The sequence below is a fragment of the Emys orbicularis genome, chromosome 20 (assembly GCF_028017835.1).
Source record: "Emys orbicularis isolate rEmyOrb1 chromosome 20, rEmyOrb1.hap1, whole genome shotgun sequence".
NCBI lineage: Eukaryota > Metazoa > Chordata > Testudines > Emydidae > Emys > Emys orbicularis.
Genome location: NC_088702.1, coordinates 6,862,037 through 6,888,396, shown reverse-complemented (window position 1 = coordinate 6,888,396; position 26,360 = coordinate 6,862,037). Strand labels below are relative to the sequence as shown.

Genomic DNA, 26,360 nt, shown 5'->3' with positions numbered 1-26,360 from the left:
ATAAGGTGAAATACAAAAGTTCAAGAACGGTTGGGTAGTTTAAATCACAGACACAGGAAAAAACGCCTTCATGTCCAGAAATAAGTTGTGTGGTTTCTACATATGTACACGTGTCTTCAGTTACTGTAGACATTTTGTTTAAAGTAACAAGCACAGAATAAAATGAAAAACCTCAAACAAAAAACATGGAGCTTTCATCATTAAAATAGTCCTTTTTTTTTTTTTTTTTTTACAAGAAGTTTTTGTGTGTTTTTTTTTTAAATCAGTCATTTTACTTTTCAAGTTACCCAAAAAGCCACCTCCAAGAGCAATGAAGCCACTCGCCAGGCATGTCAGATGGCATGGAGAGCAGTTCTTAGATGGTCACCATCTGATTTTAATAATTCTTTACTTCGAAATCACCACTTTAAGCAAGAACAGCAGAAATAATTCACATTCTTTTATTCTAGAGGGAAATTTTTTTCTAGTCAATATTGGTTCCATTCTTACATCAGAATCTCCTGCGTTTTTTCACCCCCTTGGTTTCCTCCAACAAAGTATCTTTAAGCTATGACTTCTCTGAAACTGTCCCTTCAAGCCAGGATAGATATTAAAGCAATGGGATTGTGTAGTTTAGGTTTGAGGTAAATGGAATGCCACGCTGTTACTGAAAGCTTCATTTCAAATGTTCCAGTAGAGCAAAGAAGTTGGGCTAAGCTATGCGTCATTTCCAATATATATCAACAACTGTGAAATGTTTTCAGTTTTCGTGCTGGACATTAACATTAGATATTAAAATATATCCACGTCCTACAAGTCCTAAAATTTAAGAGCTGTATGGCTAGACTAATGAGAAATATGATCAGACATTCTGAGTGCTGGTGTATAGGGAACTGAGTTAGATCATCTTACTTCATATCATAGGATAAGTGAATTCTCACATCTTATTACGTAGTTTTCTTGCTTTATATCTTGACTGCTTTTTTACCTTCTGAACATTTTGCTTAACTTACACAAGCTACCCTCACAGTAGTACTTTGGTGTGTTATCCATTCAATAATCATATTGGAGGTTCACTGAAAGGAGCTGCGGTGTCCAAAGAGAACAGAACTCAGAAGGAACAGAAAAGGAATAAATACTGTTTAAATTTAACCCAAAAGTTTAAACACTCAATGTTTGCATGAATTACACATGCAGTTACTTTTTCAGGAATTCTGTTTAACTGAAACAGTCCACACAACAAGGTGCACCATTCCATGATGCTGCCTAAATACAGCCCCCCTATAGACCAGCAGCAGCGACATCTGCTGCTGGCTGCAAAATGAAGTGGAACGCACGTTTTTGTCCTAAGATTAGAAAAGAGAGGTGGTTTTTATGCACTGGCACTATAACATCATTCTTTCTGTAAACCCAGGGCAATTCAATAAAATACACCCATACAACCTTCCGATTCACTTACTTGTGTATGGAATTATACATATTATATATATTAAATAAAACACACAGCCCAAGCACAAACAAATGCTCTGCCATTTTCTCATTCTGTAGTTATTTTTATAGATATTTTCCCATACCTTTATCAGACACTAGTATGTTGTATTCTACTCACTTAAAAAAAAAAAATCAAATAAAGTAATTCAAACTCCACACAAAGTCCTCTATGCACATGGCAGCAGAAGTGAGTTTATGAAAACGTGGGAAGAGTTTAGGTATTGTTTTCACATTGCTGCATGCAGTTTCTCTCTCATCTTACATGGGACTATGTGCTTCAAACAAAGCACAAGGAAAGGTGTGATTACAAAAAGTGAAGAATACATGTATGTCAACAATGCTCCCAGCAAAAAAGTAAATATAGTTTACTAGACCTGGCCTAGCTCTGTGATATAAGACAAGAAAGAAAAAAAATGATGCAGCTTGTACATGTGTATGCAGGCACATGTTTCAAATATACACTGTATACATTAAATGTGTGTGTAAGCACAGATTTGAGTTTTACCACTAGCTACCTCCCTGCATTCACTTATTTTAAATGCATTACTTGATTTATATTCAGCAAAATATAACCCTCTTAGCATGTTGAGGAAGGAAGCCAAGTTGGAGATAGGAAGTGCACATACTTTAGAGACTGTTTTCTGAAACCCAACTTAGGAGAAAAGTTCAAGACCCTCAGTGGCAAAGCTATCAACTGTGAAAAGCAGGTTTTTTCCTTTTGCATTTTGAGAAAGGCAGAAAAAGCAAACAGAAGGGCTGAAAAACTGACCATGTTAGTTGCCTACCCTCTCCCTATTCCTATCAGCAAGATGGAAAACAGCAAGCAGCAAGATGTTCCAAGGCTTCATAGCAAGGGACCGACTGAGCAGACATCAGTGAAAAAAGTGACTGATTAACCTAAACAAAAGGCACAAGGAAGGGTTAATATTTCTATTGCCACAGGGAAGGCTTTGAAAGCTTGGACCCTTTATCTTCCTTAATCAATAGTAGCAACAGAGTTCCTTCCCCCACCTCTATTTTTTGACATGGGTTCGGAGGACTCATGAAGCAAAACAATTTGGTAATCAGCTAAAAATAACATCCCAACATCGCACATTCAATCATTTTTTATGACTAGAAGTTTTATTTCAACGGCAATACTCTTCGGAAAATTCTTATTTTTTGTTAAAACATTTTACTAGATTTACGCCAACTGGTTGGCTTAAAAAAATAAACAACCAAAAAAAGTACCAGAACATATTTAATTTAGAAAAATGTTATGGGGCTCTTTAAGGAAAAACAAAAGTGAAAGCGCTACTTCCACTGCTCTCTAGAATATCCAAAATACCTTCACTTACAGAGACGCATGTCTGTTTCAGTACCTGGGAGGAAAGAACGGGCGTTTTGGTGCAAAGAATGGAGGGCCCCTTACAAGAGGTGGCCGAGGCCTTTTTAAGCTGGGAAATGGGTCTCTGTTTATGAAAGGTTCCCTAGGCCTAAAGTCTGGTCGTGGGTTCCTAATCATCATTCCACTCCGGTTTACATTGTCTCTATGAGATGGGCCAATGTGAGGAACGCTATGGGATGGCCCATGCTGATCTCTCGAAAGGGAAGTTAGGCCTATGTTTTCTCGAACCCGACCAAGGGGTGGACCACTGTGGTCCCGCTGAGGTGGGGCCACATGGTCCCTTGGTCCTGAATGCACATTAAAATGCTCTTTTATAGTTCCTTGATGAATAGTACCGTGATCCTTGGAAAACGTGACACCACCATGTTCCACGGTCAGGGGAGGGGCAGGAAATGGAATGCCCCCGTGTTCCCCAGAAGGTGGCGGCGGGGTAGGGAATGGAACGCCACCATGTTCCACAGAGTGAGGTGGAGGGGGAGGAGTAGGAAATGGAAGCCCGCTATGTTCCACAGAAGGAGGAGGAGGGGCAGTATGAGGCAATGAGAGTGGAGAGGATTTTTCTTTTGAAAAAGGATTAGTGTGATCCACTGATGACATGTGTGGAGGAACTGAGTGATCCCTAGGAAACAGGCTTCCATGATCCTTGGGCGGAGCAGATGGGGGCCCAGCAGGTGCACCAACTTGTTCCCTCTGAAAAGGAGTTCCATGCTCTATGGGAGGAGGTGGTATGTGACGCTCAAAGGCAGTGCTGAAATTATTTGTTCTGAAATTGTTTACACTCTCCTGAAATTGTGGCACGTGTTCTTTGTACTGTGTTTGAAAGCTGGCAATTCCACTGCCAGTACCCATGGTGGGCAGCTCAGTAGCACTTGAGGGCCCATTATCAAAAGCACTACCTGTATTACTTAGCTCAAACCAGCCTACTCTAGATGCCTCTCGCCCGTGTCCTCTATTTCCTTTCCCAAGAACTCTTATAGATTCTACTGTTTGAATTGGTTCTCCTGACATTCCCCTATTGGATGCATTATGGTAACCCAGAGTTTCTATAGGGGCTCCTTTCTCTTCAGTGCTATCAGGCAAGTCTAAACAAGATGACGACACCCTAGTTTCTATACGATAGTGCTCCTCTTGCTGCTGCTGCTCTCCGGTAGAAGTTCCAGCTTGGCTGAGACTAGATAGGCTAACCCCTTCATGTGAGCTACCTTTCGGAACCTGGCTAAAATGCTTTTCCTCAGAAGGCTTGCGAGATGCATTTTTAAGCATGTTCTTAAACTCAATTGTTGAAGTGGCAGAAATGGAAGAACCTAAAGATTTCTCCACACTGGATGTGGGTGGTCTACCAGCAGGATTTGAAAGAGTGTTTTGAGGAGAGAAAAGTGATCTGTGAGGAAGTGAATGGGGAGAGTCTGGATACTGTTTCTGTGACAGGCCAGAATGTATCACAAATTTTGATAAATTATTATGATTGGAGTCTGGTGTGAAAAACACATCGTTCTTACTGGGTGAAGGGGAACCATCAGATCCAGAGTCATTTGCTCGTAGGCTGTAACTTCCATACATTCCAGAGGACGATGACAGTGGATCACAGCTCTCATTCTTCTCAAGGATAGACCTCATAGACTGAGGAAAAGAAGACTTCACACTAAACTCTTGCGCTCTTTGACTGTAACTAGAGAGAACTGGCTGGTACTCTGCAGCGTCGGCAAGCTTACTTGCTTTCAAAATGGATTTTGAAGGCTTCTTCTCCAGGTTCATGATGGCAGATGGTGGTGGCCCAGAATATTCAAAGTCACGATAATCTTCATCTTCTTGAAAAGATGTGTCTGGGTAAAACTTCTCCTGAGGGGAATCCATTAAAGAAGAAGGTATTTCCATATTATCGGACGACTGCTTGTACATGCTGGCTGGAGAATCCCTGCCGAGACCGAAAGACCTATAGGCAGGCACAGAATTAGACAGTTCTTGGGGATATCCATCATCTCTGCTCTGAGGAGGGGACCTTGTGCTACTGGGAGTAGACGATCCAGGGCTTATAATCTTTGATAATAAAGACATAGTGTCAACATTGCTTGATGTTGGTTTATCCATCATCTCATCTTGGGTTGGCGTTCCACTTCGTTCATCACGGACTGGCGTCCCATCCACATTGTCCATAGAAGTGCTAGTAGGACCACGCTGAAAGTCAGATGAATGGCTTTCTGATGTGATGTTGGACCCTAAACTGCTTAAAATTGGAATATTCAAGTTTAGACCACTGAAACCAGGGTTTCCCTTTAAAAAATTGTGTATCTTCATTTCCAGGCTTGGAGAGGTCGGTTCTGACTCCAGCTTTGTTTTTGAAATCTCAGAGGACTGACTCAGTGAGGTTTCTGTTGGTAAAAGGGAAGGACTGGTAGGATGGGTATTGACAAATCCAAGGGAATTTGTTGGTGGTTTAAAACTAGAACTTGAAAGCCCTGGGCTATGTCCAACAGGAGCCTTGTTAACCGAAGTTGAAGAAACCTCAGCAGTAGAAGAATTTGGAGAATAACCAACATTTTTAGACATAAAAGACTGAGTATTGGAAGGAACATTCCTCCCTTTCATGCAAGAAACAGTTGTATTGGCTGGTGATGCTGAAGTGCTCTGAGATGCTGTTTCACTTGATTGGGCTGTATTTCCAGCAACGCTTTGAAGTAAGGATGATAAACCTGGAGGAAAAAAAACAAAACAAAACATTTTAATTACATATTTTAAGAGGCAGAGTAACCTACAACCATTTCAACAGAAAATTCGTGCTAAGCCATCATCATGATTGGTTTTGTGGGCAGAGAAGCTACAAACTTACATTTTTGAAACTAGTTGACATCTGAGCCAACAAAATGGTTAGACTTTGCCATCTCTACGTACTATTCAATACTAATTACTTTGCATTTCCATAGTGCTTTTGATCTCAAATTGTTTTACCAATATAAATTATAACACACATCTAAACCACGTCGGTATTATGTTCATGTTACAGCTAGTTAAGCAGAGGCATGGAAGTGATATTATTAACCAAGATCATACGAGCAAGTAGTAGAGGGAACCCCCCCAGAATCTAGAATCCTCCGCTGCGAACCCCCTGCTCAAACCACTAAAACAAACCCCATCCCAGAGCTAGGAATAGAATCCAAGAGGTACTCACTCATGGGTCCCCTGCTCTGCTACATTTTTTCCATGCAACTTAAGATTTTAGTAAGCACATTACAATATAATTATTTGGCTAACTGGAAAGCCAGGGTGAAGTCCAGCAATTAAACATATTCACACTATTTGCTTACTGTGCAACAACAAGATTTAGTCATAAAAGTTACAACTAATAAAGCAAATATAAAATGTTCTAGGATGGTATCCAACACCATCAGATTTTTAAAAGATTTTTAAAAGATTAAACATATAGGAAAACACTCCCTGAATCTGTTACAAAATTGACTTGGCCATGCCAAATACACTACCTTGCAAAATGTAATTTACATTTGGAAAAAGTGTTACATACTACAAGCTAATTTCCTCCCAGATAAAGTCTTGTTTCAGGAACACACAGTAGGATGCTTTAGTATTGATGCTGCCATCCAAATATAGATGCTAACTATTTATATTGTGCAAAAGGAGTGGATTTTAAATACTTACTTTGCAATGTTGGTGCAGTCTGGGTCTGGGTTTTGGAGAGAACTGACAAAATGCTTTCAGGAGTTATTTCAACTTTGGAAAGAATATTTGCTAACGGATTTGGAGGACCGGATGGAGTCCCCACAATAGGAGTCTTCAGGCCACTAGTAAGAGTCGTGGGGCTCGTTGGGGTTCCTGGGGAAGGTCTTGATGCAGGACTGACCCCTGAGGTGAAAACATTTGCTGCTCAGAAACACAAAATGCTACTTTCCAAGAGCAATGAAAACAGTCAATAAATACACTGCTCATACATACTGCTTTGTTAAGGTAGGGTTTTCTGGCTACTTTCAACTATTACTAATACCAGTAGAGTTGCAGTAAGGTGCTAGTGTAGACAAGGCTCCTGAAGCAACCAGCGTTTAACAGCATCACACAGACCTACATGACACTGTTAAAAATGTCAGCAGCTGTGGAAGCCTTGTCTACAACTAGCATGACCACCTTCACTACTGCATCGTTAACAACAGTAGGAACCCTAGCACAGACCAGACCCTAAGATCACTATGGTGCACAGACGTAGGTAGCACCATGTCCTACTTGGAAACTCTACACTACAGATGCCCTTAAATCATTTAAAAGGAAGCATGTTTAAAACTGATATTGAGAGGGCTTTTAGTACTACTATGTCACAGCTCTCCTGAAGTACAGAGTGAATTACAATTCAATGTTTTAGTTCTAAAATGTTACAGAAGCAAAAAAAGATCTGAGCAACAAAGTTATTGCTTGTATAATGCGGAATTCTGTCTCTGCTGAACAGCACCACTCAGTCACAACCTGCAATTTAGACACTCACCTGTATTCTTCATAACGGAAGTTAAGCTGCTAAGAATGGAGCTGATCTTTGCTAGGTCAACGTTGGCAAGGTTTGGCAGACCAAGTGCCGGCGATGGAGGGACAGGCACTGTGCTCACTGTCTTGGGAGTTGGAGGAGTCTGAGCAGGAGTTGTTACTGCTGGTGTAGCAGCAACCACTGTGGAGGTTGTTGCTTTGGGGACACTTTCAGTCTTTGCAGGTGCTGAAGAAGGAACAACCTGTTTCTCCTTCCTCTCCTCCACTAATTCAAATAGAGAGAGAAAACATGGAATGTTCAATCTGCCTCCCAGAATTCTTTTGGCTTAAGAGCTGCAGGCTTCTCAATGTGTCCCAGGTTTAAAACAAACTACTGTAAAGGCTCAGAGGAAAAGCAATTGTTGATGCCCTTTACTGAACTGTTAGGGTGTGTAAGGACAGCCTCATGAAAAGAAGGTTTTTTATGCTTGTTTTTAAGTTAGAAATATCTGGGTCTGACTTTCCTGCTTTTTGCTGGAGGACTGGCATAGCACCTGAGCTGCAGTATTCCCAGAACAAGGAAAGTTTCTCACCATCCTCTTGATTCTATATGAGGTCTGGAAAAACTGTTTGCCTAGATAGTTTTGTGGATAGTATAAAACTATTAGCCCATTTTACTGCTACTTCCACAGAACTTACCAATAATTTTAGATGCGTCATCTTCCACATCAGACAGTTCCATGTCCTCCACATCCCGATTATCTGCCACAGGTTCAGGAGATACAGACTTCTCGCTTTCCACTGCTGGAGACTGGATGTCGTCCTCTTCCCCCATTCCCTGGAAAGGGGACTCAGAACCAGTTGGAGATGGAGCATCCATACTTGGAGAAGGGACAGGAGACTCTTCTGGATCAGGAAGAGTTGCTTTCAATTGATCTAATTTTTTCTTTAGATTGCTCACTCTATTGGCAAATGTTTTATAAGCCTAAGACACAAAAAAAGGATATTTAGCTTAGTGTCCTTTATAAAGAAGGAAAAATAACGTACCTTTGAACCATTTCTATAGTATTAATAGCAGCATATTCAACTCCCCAATCATCTCTGCCCCTGCATTAAGTATTTCCCTTTTCAATATGGATTACAGAGCAAGAACCTCAGAAGGGATATTCATGTGTCTACTTTTTCCATTTAGTTAATGCTTTTGTTGGAAGAATCTTTTCAAATCCATAAACTATCGTGTTTGATACAATGCTTCAAGAAATGAGGAAAAACTTCAGTACCCAAAGGTCACTCTCAGATCTAGATTACCGACAAAGGTGTTCAGCTTCTCAAAGTTAACTTTACACTCGGCATAACAAATGAATCTTTTCTTTTTTCACATGCAGAGAATTTGCAAAACATATGAGAAAAATGGTAGGTCAAATTATTAGCTCCTACCAACCTTAACAGCATCTAATTATCTAATTATCTCATTAGTTGACCTCCATCATCTCTGCTCTCCTTTTAAACCATTTGTGTTATAATCTCACACAATTTCTACTTCATTCATTAGTACACTGAGATTTTATCAGTCATTTTTCTAGTAAAGAGTTTAACAAATGCAGATAAACTTTGATTATCTGCATGACAGACATTTTGGAAATCTGGACTAAATAATCTGAGTTTATCTTCATTAATACAAATCCCCAAATATTAGCTGAATTACAACATTAAGATGGCTCGATGATTTAATAGACTTTAATAATCCACAACCATATCAGTTTGTATTCTGCATTATGTCCTCTTATTAGTAATGTTGTATCAATAAGATATTTGCTATTGGGGAAAACTTTGCACTTACATTTGCTACCACCTTGACTTCTTTATATTGTGCTTCATAAAAGATACCAGCATTCTCAAGCACTTCAATTAGTGAGGGACCATTTTTCACCTGCTTGTCTAAACCATTTACAAATTCTTCTAACTTTGAACTCGCTTCTTCAAATTCCTTGGAGAACTTTTTTCCTCCTGTTTTGTCTGAAAGAGATAATATTAAAGACAAATTACATTATGCACATTACCTCCCCTGGAATAAACAGCGCTCTTCTCTCTCTCTCTCTCTCTCTCTCACACACACACACGGTAAGTTGGTATGTGCACTTCATGGTTTTTAAGCAGATAATTAGTTTAATAATTGGTAATGAAGTCATTGGAAAGGCAAGGTAACAAGCTGTCTGTGATTAGTAAACCAGTGATTAGTAATAACATCTAAGGTGGGTTGTTTTTTTTTTTTTTTTTTTAAAGAACAAAACCACATTCTATATGCATGTGGGGCCACTAGAGTTAGCCTTTTGAAATTCTACTCTTCCAATCACCTGGGGTCAGTAGTTTTGATCTGTTTAGGGGGCAAGAAAACATTATTCAGCTTTCTTTCACCATTACATTGGTAGGACTATGTTTACGGGCGGCTACATTTTTATGACAAATTATGGTATCCAGCTGCAGTAACTGGATACCAGGTACTTTTAAAGCAATTCCATTTTACAATGAAACTTCCTATTCATTTGGGCAATGAAACTAAATTTGTTTACTCCCTTGTAACATTATTTCCAATCAAGTTTACATAGCTTCCAAAATCTTAAATTATTGTAGCTTTATTGAAGAACTAAGCAGCTAATTATTAAATCTGTAATGTTAAAGTTACAGACTACTGAACACATTAAGAAATCCATGCATTCTGAAACACATACAGGGCTATCCTCAGAACAGAGTAACAAACAAATCCTGGTCATTTACAGTTTGTACTTTGTACTTGCCAGCAGCTGTTGTACATATAGGGACAGATTTACAAAGGTATTAGGTGTCTAAAGCTGCAGATGGGCACTTCTGAAAATCTCACTAAGTGCCTATCTGCAACTTTGGACACTTAAATAAATACCTTTGTAAATTATCAGAGGGGTAGCCGTGTTAGTCTGAATCTGTAAAAAGCAACAGAGGGTCCTGTGGCACCTTTAAGACTAACGAAAGTATTGGAGCATAAGCTTTCGTGGGTGAATGCCCACTTCATCAGAAAAATTTCCATTACTTGCGTCTGTTGAAGTGGGCATTCACCCACGGAAGCTTATGCTCCAATACTTCCGTTAGTCTTAAAGGTGCCACAGGACCCTCTGTTACCTTTGTAAATCTGGCCCAGGGCTCTTATCTCCATGCAGGCTATGTACTAAACTGATGAAGTGTTCCATCCCCTTCTCCTAGCCAGACTACAAAGGTTGGCAGCCTACTTCAGGTATCTGCAGTTACTCCTTTAGCTCAAGCAGCAGAGATGTGCTTTTGGTGCTCAAGCTCCCAGGTTCAATCTCAGAGTTGAAGTTGTTACTACATCTTCAGGACAAGTGCTCTGAAGTTCTGTACTTCAGACTGAAAGGGCACAATGTGCATCTTTAAGTTATTTGAAAAATAAAAACATTCAATACAAGCATTGGGAGAACTACATTTTTAATTAAAAACAACTGTAGAAGGATTACAAGATCTACTACATATGAAAACAAGATATTGGGAGACTATGTACATTAGGAGGCAGTTGATGTGCTCATGACTGAAATCAGAAACATTTCTGTCCTGTGATTTATGAAATACTACAGTGACAGCTAAAAATTTTGCAGTATCAATATTGCTGTAATGTACGGGATCACTGAAGTAGAATACTGCAGTACTGTATTTTTTAAATAAAAGGAGCTGATACCTCTGAAAATGTGTTAATTGTGCTTTGACATCATTTAGCATTCTACAATCTGAAATTCATTAGAGAATAAGGCAGAAATCTAACCTATGATGTAAAAGAGCCCATGAATTACTACAACTACTGATACATTTGTGTTTCCTTTGATGACTGCCAGAATACACGACTTGTACCTTTTAAGCATTTAAGTGTTTCAGTGCTGCATACATCCACCCTCATGGTGGAAAGCTGCTTCTCTTTCAGTTCTATCTGGTCTTCTGAACGCTTATATAACAACAATTCATCAACAAGGGATTGTGGCTGAAAAACAAGAACAGCATCCTCATCACATTCTGCAGAAGAGAAGCCCTAACTTTGCAATGATAACGTCATGGACCTGATTTTAAGTAACAGAAATAAATATTTCATTGAAAAGCTATCTCTGTATCAAAGCAGATGCTTTTTCACTGATGCTGAAATAAATTAATTCAGAGAAACATATGGTTTAAATTCATAACAAATGGAAGTGAAATGAACAAGGTGATGATCAGAACTCTATGTCTGGTAAACAGGAGAAAGATTTGCCAGCAGAGGTATGTCAGTTAGGAGTGTGGGGGGGAAAAATTACACCCTCAACTGACAAACAAAAGCCTTTGTGCAAATCCAGTTATACTGGCAAAAAATCCATTTGCCAGTGTAGCTAATTCCATTCATGAAACTGTTTTAAGCTATAGCAGCAAAATAACTTTTGCTGGTGTAAGCTGCATCTCCACTACGGGGGTTGCAAGTATAATTCTACCAGTAAACGCTTAAGTGTAGACAAGGCCCTAATAAGTGTTTCTATATTTAAACACACATTAAAACAATGGGCAATCATATAATCATACTCATTGGCTACAAAAGCTACAGCAGTTCACTCTTAGCAAGAAGGCAAACTGCTTTCTTGCAGCAGATAATTCTAAATGGTATGGAAGTATTAATTGCCTTTACTAACTACCTCCAGTCCCTAGCTCTATTTCCATGCCCTGTTTTTAAATAGCACCAGCCTACATGATGCTTTACAGAACAGGCTGCACGCCTGCAGAGCTTGCAGCCTCAGGGCACTGTGGGCACTATACAATAACGAACAAATCAACACTGAGGGCCACAGCTTCAACACAAGCCCCGATGACTCTTGGATATAAACAAACTAGTCAACATAACTACGGTCCAAGGACAGAGGTTAATGCAAAAGAGGTTTTCACTTGCTAAACTTACTCTGAATTCAGCAACAATCTTCGACTTTAGAGCAACTTTTGGATTTGTGGATGCTGTTGGTATAAAAATGTGTAAAGAAATTAAGATATCAATTACAAAGATTAAGTACAACAAACACTCAGTACTGACTGCAAGCAAAATTCAGAAAAGACTGTTTTATTTCAAAAACCTTTTAACACATTTCTATGCAAAACATACACAGGATGCATTTCATTGGATTTCCCCCACCACACAGAACACTGAGTGACATCTATCTGCCTTTCAGACACATTAGAAAGCACAGAGCTATGATTCAGAAGCCAACAAGTTAGACTGTAGAGTTCCTGTATTATATATGCACTACATAAACAGTTACTGTGAAAAACTTTTCCAGATCTATTGTATATAAATGTTCTTGTAATGGTTCATCCACTAACCTTGAGTGCTAGTTTATAATTCTCTGAAGAGTTCCTGACCTCTAGACACAGAGAACTGACCCTCTGAGTTTAGTATTTCCTTGGGATGATAGATCACTTACTCCTTTACTTGGACTAACCCATCTCCCTCCTAAAGATTTCCCTGCCCTTACAATTATGTTCTAATATCTCATTTAGAGATTGAGAAACAGAGGAGAAAAAAATGAGATCTAACTCCATTTGTTACTAAAAAATAGCAAAGAAATGTACAATAAGATGATCACATAAAAACCGCTAACTCCCTTGTCCAATTTTGTTCTAGAAAATGATTTTCCATACATATCTTGTGGCCAAATTCTTTCTGGTAATCTAAGATTCCAACTCTCTTGTCCCCTTTTATTGTCCTCCTAGTCCCAGTTGTCCCAGCATTCACACAGAGTGGCATGTGCCAAGTTTTACATCTAATGTTCCATCATCTTGCTTTCTTGCCAACTCAAGGATTCTCCATAGTACAGTTATTGCAAGGTTAGAGACTGATACATTATAAATGTGGTTCCAGCTAGCAAGCTGTACTCCTGATAGTTTTGAATGATTCATTAACTGCACTGCCTCACTGTAAGTATTCCATTTATCCTATAATCTAGTTTGCTGTCGAAGATGTATTCCTGAACTTGAAGGGAATGTCCATGTTTCACTGTTGCCAATGTACATGGTTATTATGTCTGTCTTCTCTTCATCTCTGAATATTCTAACGCCAGTTTCCAAGAAGTTCCACCAGATCTTTTCTCTACCGTTCATAACTTTTGCTCTTTTAAAATTTTATTCACATTTCATTCCTTAAAAAGTGATTTTCTAGCAGCAACTCCTTGGTGTTTTACACATGTCAGTAAGGAACTTCACAAGTCTGGAAGACACATGCTTGCTCATACTTTCGGCCAGGTACTTTGCCAGTTTTGCACTAGTCTTTCTTCTGTTCCTCAAGAAGGCATTTTTAATATTAGTTCACATAGTTCATATTGTTTCCTTACTTTGAGATTTCTTCCACGGCTTATTCGGTTGTTTGTTCAGAGTTTCTTTCAGCTGCTTCTGAGTTTTGAAAGTGGTACCTGGAAAACATTTCATTTTTTGCAGTCTGGCATTATGGGATTCCTTTAAAGGTCTCTGGTTTTGGTGTCATATGGTTGCATGGTAAAAGATTAACAGAAATTTGTTTTAAAATCCACAAACCAATTTTCCTAGATGAGCTGTTGAATGCCCAAGACAAACTACGTTTACTCAGGAATACAGCAAGTTCTATGACGGTCATTCTATTTTTAAAGCAAGTTTCTGTTCGCCTTTAAAAGAACAGAGGATTCAACAATCACAGAGATTGACATAATTTGCTCTTTAAACTCTTAGACAATGACTTATTTATGACTGGCCCAAAAAAATCAAATAGGAAAACACAACACATTTCAAGAGAAATAGTAAGGTATGTTGTTTAGTAGTTTAAATGAGCATTTACTTACCCAAAGTCTAAATTAAAAAGATATGCATCCAACTGAAAAGTTTCTTGTGAAACAGTGTAATAAGAAATATTTATTAAATCAAATTTAGAAGTGAGCTGAATTTTTTTCTAAATTACAAAAGCTGTATGAGATTCCAAATCATTAACAGAACACACATATAGATTTCACTTTTATAGATTTGTAATGTTTAACTGAAAGTCTTTTCATTCGCCAAGAAGCAAGTACAGTGTTTTGTATTTCTCAAGTAACAATTACTGACCCACAATCACACAAAGCCACCTCTAAACCAGCAACAGAAAAGCGGTTTTAACTGTCAATAACGTAATCAGGGAAAATAGAATCATGCATTCATCTCCTTCACCATCAGAAAGAACAGATTTTCCATTATTTAGTTTTAATGTGCATACTGCTTTCAGTTAATATTTGGAATCTCAGGATTTTTAAAAAATATATTTACATGAGTGTCTGAGGACTTTTAAACTATTCTACTCTCTAATTGGTGTTTTCATATTTTTTTCAAATATGGTAGATATTTTACCAACAACATTCAACCTTATTACTATAATCTACAGAGAGAAAATTGAAGAGATTATTTTTACTCTGCCCTGTTCTTCTCAGATGGAATCTTAGTATCAACTGAAGTTGTAGATGTAAAGTCGGAATGTCCCAAAACCTCAAGGTAAAGGGAAGAGGTTTAGGCATGATGCTCAGAACTCCTTTAGGATGAAGTCACCTTAAACATAATATAAATTTTCTATCAACTAGTACAATTGCAATTTACACTATAGCTAAAAATTAAAGGGATTTAATATTGGCTTTATTTAAATGGAAGAATTGTCCAACAAATAATTATCGCAAAGCTCATTCATATTAACTTACTAGCTTTCCTTTTTATTAATTCCTGCAAATGCAGAAAGAGCAATGAATGCATTTAAACAGTGATTAATGAATGTTTTATTTTATTGACTTCAGACTACAACTACTACAAGCACATACTAAATTAGCTTATATGTTAAGAAAGGCAAAAGATAAAGGACTTACTTAAAGCTTCTTTTAGTGCCACAATAGTTTCTTCAGGGTATACATTTCTGTCTTCCCAGATTTTAAAGATTCTTTCTATAGATTTAGAGACTGATGGATCCCTGAAAAGAAGGGCATAAAATATTAGTGTTTTAGCTGTATAATTTTCCATTGTTCTGCAATGGAAAGCTATATGCTAGAAGTGTAATCCCAGTGCTAAAGAAAAGCGAATTTCTAAAAGATCTTTGAGATATGTCAGTCTGTTTGTAGGTAAGCCCCAATTCAACAAGATACCGAAGCACACAGGTAACTTTACGCATAAGTAGTCCCATTTAAGTCAAAGGAGCTATTCTTATGCTTAAAATTATGCATGTGCTGAACTTTGGCTAAAGAGTTTAGCACATCGAAGACTAGCATTTCTATCCTGAACAAGACAAGGTATTGTCCACATGGGAAAACTGCCTAATATAGCTATTATGGAATAGTTCCCCATGACGACACACTATTCTGGAATAAAAGTGACTTTTATGGAATAATTAATTACTCTGCTCACAAAATAAGAGTAAAAATTCCAGAATAAAATCACTTTTAATCCAAAATAGTGTCCACACGGGAGTTATTCCAGCATAGCTAAATTACATCAGAATAGTTATTCTGGAATAGCTATGCCAGTCAATTCCCTCCATGTAGGCACGGCCTGGTACTACTATACTCTAGAGCAGTGTTTTTCAACCTTTTTTTGGGCAAAGGCACACTTGTTTCATGAAAAAAATCACGAGGCACACCACCATTAGAAAATGTTAAAAAATTTAACTCTGTGACTATATTGACTATATATAAAGTAATTCTCTTGAATAGGAATCAAATAAACACAAAGAAAGTATTTTATAATTACTTTATTATGAAATAGTAAGTAAACAGAAATATGAAAAATTATAAAATACTTTATTCAGTGCGCAATATTTTTTTCCCACGGCACACCAGGCAACATCTCGCGGCACACTAGTGTGCCGCGGAACAGTGGTTGAAAAACACTGCTCTAGAGAACTCTAGTCTCAGATCACATATCCTCCTTTCTGTGCCTCTAAGAACCAGTCAGTTTTGGAGATTTTGCAGTTCCACCCATCAGGAACACTGATGTAGGTGGGTAGACACATTTTACCACCATCTCACAAGATCAATTCTTTCTCAAGCCAACTGTCTTATCTTGGTAACTTGATTCAAGGGTAAATTGATAGGAAAGTGAAATAACCTGCCTACCTACAAATAAGTACTCTCAAAGTATACAGATACCACACTTGAGTTAAATTCACACAATTCTCGCTATTTAAGATGTCTCGTGGTATCTCCTGTACATGCAGCATGGTCAGATCAGTCTGGGCAAAAATACAGTCAAATGTAAAAGTACTTTTTGATTCAATGTATTTTGTAATATACATTGTAAGAAAATTCTACCATGCAAATTGAAACAAACAAAAATAAGAGACATTGTGAAATAGACAATTAGATTTTGGGGAGCTTTTAGTGTTCCTTAAAACTGACACCTCCCCAGTTCTCATAAATGTAAAGGCCACCTTTTTAAGAGTCAGGTTCAAGTTCTACTGTCAAAAGCACGTCCCGGCACCTGTTACTTCAATAAAAGCCCCATTTGAGTATCCAAGGGCTGAAGTTGATACTTAATCCAGATCTTGAAAAATCTACTCCCTCAGGGTGAGTGGAAACCTATCACAGCTGAGTACCACCAACTTCTGCAGAACAGCGCGCTCTCTCTTCAAATTAAGTTTTGTGGCCTTTACAGTTGAAAAGACAACTTTCCAAATGTGAACAAAATATTTATCTAAATCAGTAGACAGACACCTCCAAGGCCTCTGCCATTGCTCAGGCCTTCCCAAATTGCAAGCAGACTGACATTAACTGTTTCACAGAGGCTTTCCAAAACTGTGGGCCACAGTGAAATTGTCAAGTATTGGCTAAATTTCTTTCTGCTGCTGTTTGCGGGAGTTTAGAGCAGCTGCGTAAATATATTTAGGCACTGGAGCTGTTAACTAGGAAGAAGGAACTAAAATACAAAGGCTGGTGAGGGACAGATTAACAAAGATTCACACCAGCACATTTGCAAAAGCTAGAGGAGTTCCGGAGGGAAAGGGGAGAAGAAGACAAAGAAGAAATGCATCTTCTCCTTTCCAGCAGCAAGAGAGCTGGAGGAGTAGGCTTCAAATTTCAGACACCTTATTAGTCAGAGGTCACAGAAATACTCCAAGCAGTCTCTTCTTTCCCAGCAGTTTTGGAGGGAGAGAGGATTGGCTTGGACACTAGAGCCCTTCAGTTTAATCATCCGGCTATTGTATTTGGTAAATTTTTCTAGGAGATGGGCATGGATGGGTGACAGACAAAATACAGGGAGGGAGTTAAGGAATAACTACTTAGTCTTAGGCAAAGAGAAAGATAGGCGGGGGGGGGGGGGGGGGGGAGAAAGACAGAAAACAGGCCCTTTAAATAACTGAAGAAAGGCTACACCAGTATCTATTGATGGAAAGAGTAGAGTGAAGGTAGGAAGGGAAAGAAGGGAACACAAAAGACAGGTAGAGTAAATTACATTTTTAGAAATGTATTAAATAAACTATGTTACAATTAAATACAGCACACAAACACAGCACATAGCTGTTATGTTTCCTTCAATGACAGTAGAGATGGCTTGGAGGCTTAGGCATTTTTCTCTAAGGCTAGTAGGCTAAGGCCTGGTCTACACCGAGTGGGGGGTGGGGGTGGGGAAGAAAGAGATTGATCTAAGGGTACGTCTACACTTACTTCCTGGTTCAGCGGCAGGCAATCGATCTTCTGGGATCGATTTATCGCGTCTTGTCTAGACGCGATAAATCAATCCCGGAAGTGCTCGCCGTCGACGCCGGTACTCCAGCTTGGCGAGAGGAGTACGCGGCATCGACGGGGGAGCCTGCCTGCCGCGTCTAGACCCGCGGTAAGTTCGGACTAAGGTACTTCGAATTCAGCTACGTTATTAACGTAGCTGAATTTGCGTATCTTAGTCCGAAGTGGGGGGTTAGTGTGGACCAGGCCTAAGTTACGCAACTTCCGCTACTTGAATAACGTAGCTGAAGTCGACATACTTAGATCTTACTCACCGCGGTGACTCAACAGCTGACACTCCCCCGTCAACGCCACCTGCGCCTCTTGCCCTGGTGGAGTACCGGAGTCAACGGGAGAGCGCTCTGCGGTCAATTTATCGCGTCTAGACTAGACGCAATAAATTGACCCCCCCCCCCCCCCCCCGGATCGATCGCTGCCCGTGGATCCTGCGGGTAACGTAGACAAGCCCTGAGTCTTCTGGCTAAAGTACTGAGTAATTTTTTTTAAGCCTTAAACTTAAGTGACCAAACTGAGATAGGAGGAAGGTGGTCAATGCTGACAGAATTTGCACTTTAAGGAAAAGCACCTGAGATTATCTTAATTTTATTGAATAGCTGACTGAAAATATACAGGAGGCGTTTTAAGCAGGTTTTGAAAGACAAAAAGAACTTCACTTTTTTCTCAGATTCATGAGCAGTGATTTCTTTAAATTATTTTCAGCTTTCGCGAGAATACCGTTTTTAGCAGCAATAACACTTCAGACAAAACTTATTAGAGATGGCTCAATATATCGACTCTGCTTCTTCAACAATGACATTGTGACAAATTCCACATTGAGACAAATTCCACATTGATATCAAGAACTATCAATTGACTCAAAGTGATCTGGCTTAACCTGGCCAGGAATCCAATGTTAACATTTAACAAAAATAAAGTCACAGATTTGTCAAGGCCATAAGAAGTTTTAGGTCTGTGCCCTCCTCTGTGAGCACAGGAGGGACAAGAATTGGGAGCCTGAAGCCATGTAAAAGGTATAAGATTGCTCTAACAAACAATACTGAGATTTATTTTCTGCAAATTCTCTACACCAGAGAGAAAAACAGGAATTTCCTTTAAATGTTAATGGTTTCTCAAGATCCATCCTGAAGCTGTGGTGCGGGCTGGGACTAGACAGCACTCTCTAGGGCTATATACAGACAAACTTGAAACAACACAGCCAGAAATAAAAATCCCTCCCCATGCCCCACAATTCCTTGAATCAATACAAAAATGCAGGGATAAACAAGGAGTTCCAGAAACAACATGGGGAAAAGAAAAACAAGTAGTAGCACCTAGTCATCAGTCATTAGCCACTACAGGGAGTACTATTCCTTTCAAAGTAACCTTAATTAAAGATCACGTACACAGGCTCCAATGACAAAACAGTAAGAAACCTCAAGTGGAGGCATAGGAACCTAAGGCCTGCTCAGCACCTACGTAAAAGCAATTACCCTAGAGAATTTGAGAGACGAGAATAATAAACTGTCTAATTGGAAGTACAAACTAATATCAAAGGAACCTTAGAGGCACTTCGCACCACAGCATCTCTCAAAGCTCATTGTAAGTGGGTTAAATCCTACACTCATTACAGAAGTCAACCCACCTCATATTTTAAGATACTCTGCCAGGCAAAACTCTGGCGAAAGGAATAGACACAGTCTATTCAACTGAACAGGAGTAAAAGTTAACTTACCGCCCTTGGACATTGTAACTTAGTGATCGTGGGAAGTTCCTCAGGTAATGGGATGATGCATTTTCAGTATCTTTTGATGGGTATTAAACTGACAGGGAGAAGCTGGTTGGAAACAGACTCAGTTTGAGAAAGGTAGTGCTGCTTTACAGTTTGAGAGGTTATGACGGGATTGTGCTTGGGGGCTTGGAAGTCTAAAGAAATCTTTGTAGAGTGATATGTTGAATCTCATCACTCATCAAACCTAGAAAGACAGAATTGCATTCTTCCAAATACAAGAGATGGAGGAAAGGTCTCCAAGGGTATGTCAACACAGCAAAGACAAACCTGTGGCTGGCCTGTGCCAGCAAACTCAGGCTTGGGCTGTGGGGTTGTTTCACTGCTGTGTAGGCTTCTAGGCTCAGGCTTCCATGGTCCCAGAGCTTGGACTCCAGCCTGAGCCCAGAAGTCTACACACCAGTAAAACAGCCACACAGCTCAAATCAGCTGGCACAGGCCAGCCACGGGTTTTTCTTTGCTGTGTAGACATCCCCAAGCATACATCTACACTGCAATAAAAAAACGCAGCATGAAGTCTCAGAGCACACTTCAACTGACTACAGCAGTGTAGACGTTCAGGCTCGGGCTGAATCCTGGACTGAGACTCTCCCCTCTTACGGGGTCTCAGAGCCCAGGCTCCAGCCCAGGAATCTACACTGTAATTTTTAGATCCGCAACCTGAGTCCCACAAGTTTGAGTCAGTTGACTCAGGTCAGTTGCAGGTCTTTTATTGCAGTATAGACATACCCCAAGATAGGTAAATTAAGGAGCGGACAAACCAAGTTACCCTGCCATACAGCACTGGGAGAGGATGGAAGTAGTGAGGAGTGAATTGATTTCCCTAATTTAGATACTGCCTTTGTAGATGGTTTTATGGGTCTTTCCCCCCCATCTTTTATTAATTTCCATATGTTTTTCCTCATGTTCTTATGTAATTAGTGTTCCTGGAAGTTCAATATTTTCCTTAGTGTTGATGTATATGAATATTTTTGTTAGTTTCATCGTCCCCTTGTGGCCTGCTACATTTATCTATAAGAGAATTAGTAGCCTAACTATGATCTGTCCCCAAACTCATGTTGTGCTTAATCATTAGCCATCTGGTAGTTTCCACTCTGCCCTGAAGACACATGCAATAGCTTATGGTGCTACTATTTTTATAACCACACTCTTTAAGAACTACTTCGTTACATGTAGATTCTGCAACTGACAGGTCTAAAAGGTGCTACACTTAACTGAATACAAGATTACTCGAAGGATAAATAGGGTTAAGCTTGTACCATCTGGCCAAGTGCCAATTTTAAATGGCTGAGCGTTTCATGCTATCAACAAATACTAAGTGTTTAATACAGATACATTTTATGATGCAGAACTTAAATAGCATCTATTTTATTGCATTTTCATTTTTCTTTGGGGCTCTTCTGCTATACAACATATGTTAAAGCTGTAAAATTGGACTTGAAGTTAAACACTGCATTATTGAAATATGAAATTAGTTTACTATTTTTGATCACAGGAAACTAACATTCAGAGCCAACAGAGTTGTAGGAACAGCATAAATGTAAGGGACATGGACACACTATGCCACTGCTACAATGATCAGAACCCCCTACAGGACACCTTTCAAGATCCATGGATCCTACACATGCCTATCACAGGCCCCAATAACAATTATGTGGGTGTGACCAGACATTCATTACGCTCTCGAATGAACTCACACAGGAAGACGATAAAAGACAAAAACACTATCACCTGTGGGTGAACACTTTTCACAAAGCAACCATTCTATATCTGATCTACCAGTCCTCATCCTCAAAGGAAATCTGCACGACACTTCAAAAGACGAGCTTGGGAGCTTAAATTCATTACTCTGCTAGACACTAAAAATCATTTATTGAACAGACACTGGATTTATAGCTTATAACAACAATCTGTAACCCACTAACCCTCTTTTTTTGTCCTGACTGTGCGTGTTAATGGAACTATGGGGTTTTAACAGGCCTCTACTTTGAACTGTCCTTTACAATGTGCTAACTTTTATGCTAAACGATCTGTTCCATCTTGTGTTTTGCTGTGACACTGGAAGTACCTTTCCCAGACCTGAAGAGCTCTGTGTAGCTCAAAAGCTTGTCTCTCTCACCAATAGAAGTTCATGCAGTAAAAGATATCACCTCACCCACTGTGTCCCTCTGAAGCTCTGAGTCTATAACACTTGTGTCCTATTGGAAGAAAATATCATTTCTGACAATTCTATACTGCCACAAAGTCAGGTACATCTGTCTGTTGAAAGTTTTACTCATCCAATTGCCTGGAGTGAATAACGTTTTTGACAGATGATTAAAATATAACTAATTATTATCGTGGTATAGGTGGGAGAGTAGAGTTTGTGCCTGGGCTGGTAAATACATACATTTCTATCATAAAAAAAACCCATCAATACTAAAGTTACATGTCCAAAAAATCATTTTTTATGCAGAATTAAGGTAACCTACTGGTGCCTCATATCCTTCCAAAATGTGGAAAGTCGGTAAACTTAAACCTCTAAAACCCAGAAAATATAAAGTTATGGTACATGCTAACCCTGCAACGCAATCTTAACTGCCCCGAGAGCTGGCAATAACCACTGGGAATGCTTCAGTAAGTGATGAAAAGGTTATCAAATTACCAATGGAAGTGATGGATTCTCCATCTCTTGATGTCTTCAAATCAAGACTGGATGGTTTACTGGAAGATGCTTTAATCTATTACAAGCTATTAGGCTCAATACAGGAGTAACTAAATGAAATTCTCCAACCCGTGTTACACAGGAGGTTAGATTAGATCACATAATGGACCCTTCTGGACTTAAAAATCTATGAATATACAAAAAAACCTGCAGTATGAGGAAGGACTAAGAGAACATGCAATTGTTTGTTTTCCACAGATTTGAATTCCAGCATTTATACGCATGCACTCCAGCTGCACCCACTTTATTAGGTGTAGCTGTATTGAACAGTGGGGGGATTAGCTGAAGCAGTTTGGCAGAGCTGTGGCTGCAACATGGAGAGTTGCATGTTACCTTGAGAGAATAAGTATGCCTCATTTCTGCACATAATTTTGTAGGCTGTGTCTGTAGCACTGCACAAGGGTGTCTTCTTGCCCGGGGATTGTCACCAGGCTGGTGGGAGACATGACAGTGGTCTCCATGGCTAAATGAGGGACAAATGAAGGAGCTGCTTCAGAACGAATCCTCAAGGTAAGGGTGAAGGGGTAGTAACATTTAGTAAGTCTGAAGTGGAATGTGTGGAATAGGTTCAGTGTTTAAGTGCAGGCCCCATGCAGGGCCTCCTGTTTGCTATGCCTGACCTAACTCAAGATTTGCCTTAGCAAAGAGAAGCTGTAATACCATCCTACAGTGCTCATTTGCTCTGTCCCCAAAGCATTTTGTAGCATCCATGAGTGCAGAATGCTAGTACTCCTCTTACTGGGATACTGGGACATTGCTCAGAGAGGGCTGAGTTAAGGCTTGGTCTACACCTATAACTTAGGTCGACCTAGCTACATTGTTCAGGGGTGTGAAAAATTCACACACCCCAAGACACACAGTTAAGATCACCTAAGTTCCGGTATAGACACTGATAGATTTACAGAAGAATTCTTCCATCGCTCTAGCTGTCCCCTCTTGAAGGGGTGGATTAACTAGAATGAAGGAAAAACCCCTTCTGTAGCAAGTGTCTCCACTATGGCGCTGCTGCACTGTGCAGCATCTGTACTGTAGACATACCCTAAATTAGGTTGCATTATAGGGGATGGAGAATACCTTCACTTTATACTCCCTGATGGTCAGAGGTTCAAATGTAGCCACTTTCTGCATTCGGGAAGGACCTGAGGCACCTTTTATATTTCCTTGGGTTTTGTTTTTTAATAATATCTCTGTTCTCTCTCCCCCCCTCAACAACAGCTCACCTCTCCCCATCCACTGCCTCCTTGGTAATGATTACTCCATTGACAGAATGGTGAATACATGGAGGTGAATACAGCTTGAAACAATAGCTCAGAGAAGTGAGAGTTACCCCATTCATCTCAGTGGATGTTCTTATCCCCTCTACCTTGGGCATGTAGTATCCAGGCTCACACATAGGGGGTAGGAAGAGGGGTTAAGACCTTGCCAGGAGAGGAAGGGCTCCGGATAAATTGACTCTCATAGGGGGCAGGGTCCCCCGATCCCAGATCCACACATAGGAAGGCAAGGACCTCGCTCCCCAGATCCCGGCTTACCTTCGGGCACGGAGAAGGGCTCAGACCTCCCCAGGAAGCAGGACCCTCCTGAGATCCTTGCTCATGCAAAGGAGGGAGGGGGGCTATCCGCCCAAGGGCTGGGGGTCCCTGCTGCCACATCCCCCACTTTTGTTTGAGGCACATCCCTCGCCAGCCCCCAGCCACAGAGAGATGGGGCTATGAATCTCCCACCACCACTCAACCCAGCCTGGGGGAGCAGGGTAGCTTCAAATGGGATGGGAAGAATGTGGGGCTGACAGTCCCCTGACTTCTGCAGTGATCCACCTGCAGGTTGCCCCTCTCTCAGCCTCCCACCTCCCAAGCCCCCACATTCCCATTTATCCTCCTCCCCTTGCCACAGCTCCAAATGTCCCATCTTCATCCCCTAGTTCCCCCAGCCTCTCCTTGCACACACAATCACCACACCCCTTGCACTGCTCCCTCCGCAACATTAATCTGACCCCCCTCCCATATTCCCTAGCAGCCCATGCTGGAGGAGCTGTGTTCAGGAACTCCTTGACCAAATGACGCAGCACCTAGCTTCCCTTTGATCTCACGCAGTCCCACTGTTCAGGAAACAAGATCATGGTATCCTAAATGCTTTCTAGAGTCTATCTTCCCTCTATTTAATGCTAATTTCCTTGCCAATACTTATAAATTAATATCCTCTTGCAGGCTGAGATATTAGAGCACTTTAAAATATCACTCAAACCAGAATCTTTGGTCTCAAGACAAAAATGTGCCAAAAGTTGCCCCCGCAGAACGCAGACAGAGAGCAAAGAATGTGCATAAGACACTCTCTGGAAACTGCCCCGGGTAGAGCTCATACTCATAGTGCAGGGGTACAGCTCAGGTTCAGGGAGCACAGCATGTCACCCAGCTACTTTTACAACAGGCTGCCTGGAAACCCGTTTTCGTCAACAGACCCCTAATCTTGCTGCACAGACTCATTTCACTTTTTTAGGCATGTGCTGACCTGGTGTACCTAACTTAACCCTGAACAACTGTTTCAATATTTCTAAGGGACAGTGGGAGCCGTGCACTAGCTGATATAAATCCTGAGCAACTGAGATCAGTTTGGAGGAGATTAGAGCCAGAGCGTGCACCAAAGTTGTGCGCGCACACAAATGTCTGAACAAGATGATTTTGTAAAATGCTATGGGGGGGGGGGGGGCTGTATCTTGGAACCCCCTTGCTTGGATGAGCTCAAATTTGGATCACTACCACTACCAAACACTCCTGAGGCAGAACAAATTTCAAGATAATTCAAGTCAGCATATGGATTTTAGAACATTTAGGATAGTCCATCTAAGTGGAAAGCTAGTGCTCTGCTATAATAGAAAAAAGTGGATTAAAAACACATTCCGCAAAGTGAATGCACCACAAATATATCCTCAAAGCTTGGTCATGTTTTTTAAGTCATAAAATCGTAGCATTTGGGTTTATAACATAACTGAAAGGCACTCTGGAGAAAGGATAGTCTTGTGGTTAAGGCACAGGACTGGCAGCAGAGAGGTCAAGTGCTATTCTTGCCTCTACAACAGATATCTGGAATGATCTTGGCATTCGAGTCACTTACGCTCACTTTACTTCTTTTCACATGTGTAAAAATGAGGACAGCACTTCTTTGCTTCTTCACAGAGATAGAGTACCATTAAATAAAACACTAATGAAAAGATGCAGTTAAAAGCAAGATGGAAACTCTCCAATAAAAGTTAAAACAACTCTAAAGGCTCTATCTTTCTGTGAAAATTATTGAGCTGCCACAAAACGGTTAGCACTTCACTTGTGGAATGAGCAGCAGGAGTACATCTAATCTCAAGAAACAAAGATCCGTTTACATTAGTATTTGTGAATGAATAGGCATTGCCTGCTTCACAGCCCTTCTGCTTGATCCTGAAGTGAAATTACAGTCCAGCCCAGCAATTAGGGTGTCAAGCAACAAATGAAAATATGATCAGACGCCTTAGAAAGTTTCCACCTTGTATAGATGAAGCAGGTGCACAAATGGTTGCAAAACCACTCTCAAAGTGCAACTCTCAATGATTTACTGTCAAACTGGGCCAACAAATCTAGTGGGGTCTGTCCTGGGTTCAGTACTATTATATATTTTCATTAAAGACATGGATTGGACAGTATGCTTATAAAATACGTGGAGGACACCAAGAGGGGAGGGGTTGCAAACACTTTGGAGAACAGGATTAGAATTCAAAACGACCTTGACAAATTGGTCTGAAGTCAACAAGATGAAATTCTATAAACACAAATGCAAAGAATTATA

At 40.1% G+C, this 26,360-nt stretch overlaps 1 protein-coding gene across 2 annotated transcripts in view; it reads right to left on the bottom strand.

Annotated features, from left to right (window-relative positions):
• Positions 1-262: 262 nt before the first annotated feature.
• The window catches only part of RPRD2 (regulation of nuclear pre-mRNA domain containing 2), a 44,381-nt gene continuing 18,283 nt past the window's right edge, over positions 263-26,360 (bottom strand). Inside the window, exons 3-11 of one of the 2 annotated variants that reach the window (XM_065420142.1) lie at positions 15,214-15,314; positions 13,693-13,770; positions 12,270-12,322; positions 11,207-11,333; positions 9,156-9,331; positions 8,015-8,300; positions 7,341-7,601; positions 6,509-6,712; positions 263-5,547 (exon numbers count right to left, since the gene is read on the bottom strand). In XM_065420142.1, the coding sequence (XP_065276214.1) occupies positions 2,825-5,547; positions 6,509-6,712; positions 7,341-7,601; positions 8,015-8,300; positions 9,156-9,331; positions 11,207-11,333; positions 12,270-12,322; positions 13,693-13,770; positions 15,214-15,314 (4,009 nt within the window). In that variant the 3' untranslated portion in view covers positions 263-2,824. The remainder of the gene's footprint in view (positions 5,548-6,508; positions 6,713-7,340; positions 7,602-8,014; positions 8,301-9,155; positions 9,332-11,206; positions 11,334-12,269; positions 12,323-13,692; positions 13,771-15,213; positions 15,315-26,360) is intronic. The other variant, XM_065420143.1, reaches the window with a different exon arrangement.